We start from the raw sequence: 6,000 nt of genomic DNA, 5'->3' as shown, positions 1-6,000 counted from the left end.
CTGGATTGGTAAAGGGCAGAGAGCTCCAGTCCGACTCAGACGCCAGCAAGGTGGAGGTGGAGTACTGGTTTGGGCTGGTATCATCAAAGATGAGCTTGTGGGGCCTTTTCGGGTTGAGGATGGAGTCAAGCTCAACTCCCAGTCCTACTGCCAGTTTCTGGAAGACACCTTCTTCAAGCAGTGGTACAGGAAGAAGTCTGCATCCTTCAAGAAAAACATGATTTTCATGCAGGACAATGCTCCATCACACGCGTCCAAGTACTCCACAGCGTGGCTGGCAAGAAAGGGTATAAAAGAAGAAAATCTAATGACATGGCCTCCTTGTTCACCTGATCTGAACCCCATTGAGAACCTGTGGTCCATCATCAAATGTGAGATTTACAAGGAGGGAAAACAGTACACCTCTCTGAACAGTGTCTGGGAGGCTGTGGTTGCTGCTGCACGCAATGTTGATGGTGAACAGATCAAAACACTGACAGAATCCATGGATGGCAGGCTTTTGAGTGTCCTTGCAAAGAAAGGTGGCTATATTGGTCACTGATTTGTTTTTGTTTTGTTTTTGAATGTCAGAAATGTATATTTGTGAATGTTGAGATGTTATATTGGTTTCACTGGTAAAAATAAATAATTGAAATGGGTATATATTTGTTTTTTGTTAAGTTGCCTAATAATTATGCACAGTAATAGTCACCTGCACACACACAGATATCCCCCTAAAATAGCTAAAACTAAAAACAAACTAAAAACTACTTCCAAAAATATTCAGCTTTGATATTAGAGTTTTTTGGGTTCATTGAGAACATGGTTGTTGTTCTATAATAAAATTAATCCTCAAAAATACAACTTGCCTAATAATTCTGCACTCCCTGTATGTGTATATGTGGTATATATATTTTTTTTATACACACTAGAAAAATATAAATATACAGCAGAACGCAAAAGGAGAATGGACCCCCTCGTCCAATATGGGCAAACAGCCCTGGACCTATGATACACTTAGGGGGTCATTTATCAAACAGAAATACGCCAAAGGCTGGGTTCACACTTGAGCATTTTACAGCGCGTTCAAATGCGCTGTAAAACGCTCAACACATGAAAACCAATGTTTCCCTATGGCCCTGGTTCTCACTTGAGCGTTTTACAGCGCGTTTGAACGCGCTGAAAAACGCCCTACGCTCAAAAAAGTTCTTGAGCTTCTTTGGGGCGTTTTGTCACGCATTTGTGGCCAAAGGACACTGTTGTCAATCACACAAACGCGTGTAATACGCGCGTTGACTATGGACAAAAACGCTCACAAAAACGTGCAACAAAAACGCGCATATCAAATACACTCAAGTGTGAACCCAGCCTAAATTAGGTGAATTTCTGGTGCAGATTGCGGCGCAAAGGTCCTTTATGCCTCAATCTGCGACTTCTTACTGCACGCGCCAAGTCTAAAAAAGAGGGGGTGACGTTGGCAGGGAAGGGGGCGGGCCAGCATGCCGCTCTCATTTATGTTTTAGCAGTAGGAAATGGTGTAATGCAGCTTGGAAGCTGTCTTATACTTAGAAGATGTGGAGGGTGCGCTGAAGGTATGTACAGGCCTGCATCTCTTCATAACTTCAGCAATCTACTGCCAGCTATACGGTTATTAATGTCAGTACGGGTTACTAAGACCGGCGTCTAAAACCCTTTAATCTGCCCCTGCTGGCTACACTGGTGGTAGATTTTAACAGGTGACTTTTTATGCTGTTGCCTATCTCTCACCATCTCAGAAAACCCCTTTCAAATGTAAACCTAAAAAAAAGGTAACACCTTACAGAGACATGAAGCCGATGGGGGTCATTCATCAAACTGGTGTAAAGTAGAACGGTCTTAGTTGCCCATAGCGACCAATCCGATTCCACCTTTCATTTTCCAAAGGAGCTGTCCAAAATGAAAGGTGGAATCTGATTGGTTGCTATGGGCAACTAAGCCAGTTCTACTTTACACCAGTTTGATAAATGACTCCCACCACATCTACTAACATCAAGTCTCCTTGGAACCTGGGACTGGTTGAGAAATGCGAATTAGGAATGTAACAGAATCAACAGTGTACATGACAAGGGCTTTTTTAGATTTCCGTGTTACGCCCCCTGCAGCCACAATGCTGTATGACTGCCACTATGACTGGCGCTGGCTCCGCAGCACTAACACACGAGCCACATGCGACAGGCCCCGCCCCCGAGGTCACATGACCGCCTGCTGTCGTCACAGCTGCTTCTCTAGTGGGATGCCTGAGAGCCGCGCTCAGTGCTAGTGCTGCCGCCGCTGCCGCTTCATCCCGCAGCTCTCCGCCCAGGAATGAGAAGCGATGTCCGGCGCATCCAACGAGGAGAAAACCTGCCGCAGGTTCCTGGAGCTTTTTCTCGGGGAGTTCAGGGGACCCTTCGGGGAGGAGGACCCTATCCCGCTCCGTCCGCTGTCAGATCACATCACTCCGGAGGAGGTGGAAGGAGAATGCCTGGACCTGTGCCTGCAGCAACTCTGCAAATAGTTAAGTGCCGGGTCCATCGCTATGTGTCTGCGGGGGGCAGAGGGCTTTCTTTGCAGGAGTGCAGGGGTTTAAGATTAGCTATAAATAGACAATAATGCCCGTGTTGAGAGGGCAGCAGTGACATTGGCAGGGCGATGGAGAGATGTGCTAAACGTCTACCTATAGCACAGGACCACCTAGAGGGACAGATGTCCTGGCGGGAGCCGAGACTGGCAATCCCATGTAAACCCTCTTACATAATGCTGCTTCTAAGATCAGGACATTCCCAGCCAGTCCTGCTCTCCTCCTGTCATGCCAGCGGTGCCAGCCTGCCCGGGCATCTACAGGTCTGTGTGTGTCACCTTGTGGAAGAAGCCTCCTCCTGCTCACCTGAGGACTGGCATTCTCTCCCACTATCGAGATAGAAAAGAAGCTACACTTAGATCACTGTACATCTATCTATCTATACATCTATCTATTATCTATCTATCTATACATCTATCTATTATCTATCTATCTATACATCTATCTATTATCTATCTATACATCTATCTATTATCTATCTATCTATACATCTATCTATTATCTATCTATACATCTATCTATTATCTATCTATACATCTATCTATCTATTATCTATCATCTATCTATCTATCCATACATCTATCTATATATCTATCTATTATCTATTATCTATCTATCTATCTATCTATACATCTATCTATTATCTATCTATACATCTATCTATTATCTATCTATACATCTATCTATCTATCTATCTATCTATCTATTATCTATCTATACATCTATCTATACATCTATCTATTATCTATTATCTATCATCTATCTATACATCTATCTATTATCTATCTATCCCATATCTATCTATCTATCTATCTATCTATCTATCTATCTATTATCTATCTATCTATCGATCTCATATCTATCTATCTATCTATCTCTCTCATATCTATCTATCATCTATCTTTCTTTCCATCGCTTGGCCACATTTGTTACAGCTCTCTACAGATCGTTATAGGTACATCAGATCCTTGGAAAGCTGGGTGAACACCAATGTACTGTAGTTGCCATAAAGTTACAGAAATGCAGGGGGTTAAATGTGCACAAGAAGCTAGATTTCCATTCAGGGGTCTGCGTTGGTGACAATAGAGGCGGTAACTGTCCCCTGCATTACTAGATAGGTCTGGCACAGCTCAGCAAGGCTGGGAGGACGCCTCAGTGGGAGCTTTCATGGCTGATTAGGAGATTTATAAGGGGGATTCATAAGGAAGAAGGCGGCTTTAACGTGAAGATAATGTTTATCACTTGTTTATCTGAAGACTATTTCTATGAAACTACAAATCTACATATTGGTACAAGTTAAACGCTATTTCCATTCTAGCCCTTGCTTTGCCTCCCCTTTCCATCTCTATATTAGAGAAGAAGCAGCATCTCCTTTTTAAGTGCCCCCCTCCCAATAGCATTGTAGGAGAGGTTGCTGTAGGTTCCCACTGTCCATGAAAGACGGCAATGGGGTCAGCCTAAGTAGGCCTTTGGCCCAGTGGGTCCCCTCAGGGCCACAGAAGCTGCTTATATGGAATTTATGCCCCTGATTTAGAGATTACCTTCAAAGACCATGAACAAACTTCCATTCTTACTTGAGAGTGCTGACAAGAACCGTCTTAGGGTATAGTCACATGTTGTTTCAGCGGCACGTGGATTTCTGCAAGCCCCATTTAGATGAATGGGATAATGACAATTTAAAGGGTTTGTCCTGCCACCTATGTGCATTACCTATCGTCAGTAGAGGTCATCAATATCAGATCGGCTGGGGTCCGACACCCGGAACCTCCACCACTCCATGCAAGCGCTGCTTCCTTTTCATTACACTACGCGTCGTCTCCTCTGGAGAGAGGGTATAGTGTAATTACAATGGAGCGCGTACACTGCACCGCTGAAACTTCCCAGACAAATGGCAGTGTAATGAACAGGAGGTAGTGCTCGCATTGAGCGCCACCTTCTCTTCAAACAGCTGTCCTGACGATAGGTCATCAATATGCACAGCCTGCACAACCCCTTTAAGGGGTTCTCCAGGACTAGAAAAAGAATGCTGCTTTCTTCCAAAAACAGCACCTCTCCTGTTCACTGGTTGTGCGTGGTATTACAGTTCAGCCCCATTCACCTCATTGGAGCTTAGCTGCAATACCAGGCACAATCCATGGACAGGCGTGGCGTTTGTCATAGTCCTGAAGAACCTCTTTAATGTGCCGCATATAAATTCATCCTCAGACACAGCTGTTATTTCTTCATCCACATAATGACAATACAGCTATGATACACGGTTGAGTCACATTATTATGACCATTACCTACTTTTGACGTTGGCATGTGCTCATTAAGGAAGTCACATGGTATATAAGGTGTGCAATAGCTGTCATGGGTAAAAAGGACAATTTATCAAAGTTGCAAAAAGAGATGATTTTTGGCTCTCGGGCCGAGGATGGCAGGATTTCTGAAACTGCGCAGTTTGTGAACTGTTCCCGTGCTGCTGTGCTGAAAGTGTATTGTGAGTGGATAAATGGCACCATTGTGAATAAGCGACATGGAAACTGCGGGGCACGACGTGCCATTGATGTGAGAGGTGAACGTCGGCTACGAAGGTGCAGAAGGGCAGACCGACACTCTACAGTGGAGCATCTCACCACCTAAATGAACCAGGGGCTACCAGATGTGTGTCTAAAACAACAGTTTAGCAAACCCTACTGCGTATGGGGCTATTTCTGCTAAGTTGCATCGGCAGAAAAAGGCTTCAATTTTCATGGCAGTATCGGAATTGGACCTCTGGTTGGCGAAGGGTTGTCTTCTCGAATGAGTCACATTTTCTGCTTCATCGAACGGATGGACGTTGACATATTAAGCGAGAATCATCAGAGAACAAACACCCTGCAACCATTCCTGGAAGAGCACAAGCTGGTGGTGGCAGCATTACTGTCTGGGGAAGGTTTTCATGGCATTCTCTCACTCATCCATGAGGAAGGCACTCTGAACAATTTGGGTATTAATCCATTCTTGTAGATCACATACACCCATACATGCTGATTGTCTTCCCCAAGGTGGATAGAAACTTCAAGCAAGACAATGGAACTGGTCACACGGCGAGACATGTCCGACATTGGTTGGAAGAGCATGACAAAGACCTCCAAGTTCTACCCTGGCCCCCTAATTACCCAGACTTTAACCCAATTGAGCATTTATGGGGCCACCTCGATCGTTGTGTTTGCTGTATGGATCCTTTCCCACCTGTCCATTCTTGGCGTGGTCATGGTTTCCACATTCTCAAAATCCTCAGCATGAACATATCCTTAAAGGGTTTACTCAAGATAAGGGCTCATGCACACGAATGTATTTTCTTTCCGTTTCATTCCTTTTTTTTTTTTTTTCAGCCCATATACAGAACCATTCACTTCAATGGCTCCACAAAAAACGGAAATGACTCAGTGTGCATTC

At 44.4% G+C, this 6,000-nt stretch overlaps 1 protein-coding gene across 1 annotated transcript in view; it reads left to right on the top strand.

The window, feature by feature from the left end:
- Positions 1-2,259: 2,259 nt before the first annotated feature.
- Positions 2,260-6,000, top strand: part of PPM1E (protein phosphatase, Mg2+/Mn2+ dependent 1E) — a 277,467-nt gene continuing 273,726 nt past the window's right edge. Inside the window, exon 1 of the mRNA XM_040424760.1 lies at positions 2,260-2,514. Coding sequence (XP_040280694.1) covers positions 2,333-2,514 — 182 coding nt within the window. The 5' untranslated portion in view covers positions 2,260-2,332. The remainder of the gene's footprint in view (positions 2,515-6,000) is intronic.

The sequence above is a fragment of the Bufo bufo genome, chromosome 3, assembly GCF_905171765.1.
Source record: "Bufo bufo chromosome 3, aBufBuf1.1, whole genome shotgun sequence".
Classification (NCBI taxonomy): Eukaryota; Metazoa; Chordata; class Amphibia; order Anura; family Bufonidae; genus Bufo; species Bufo bufo.
The sequence above is the reverse complement of the archived record's forward strand: the minus strand, read 5'-3'. Positions and strand labels throughout refer to the sequence as shown.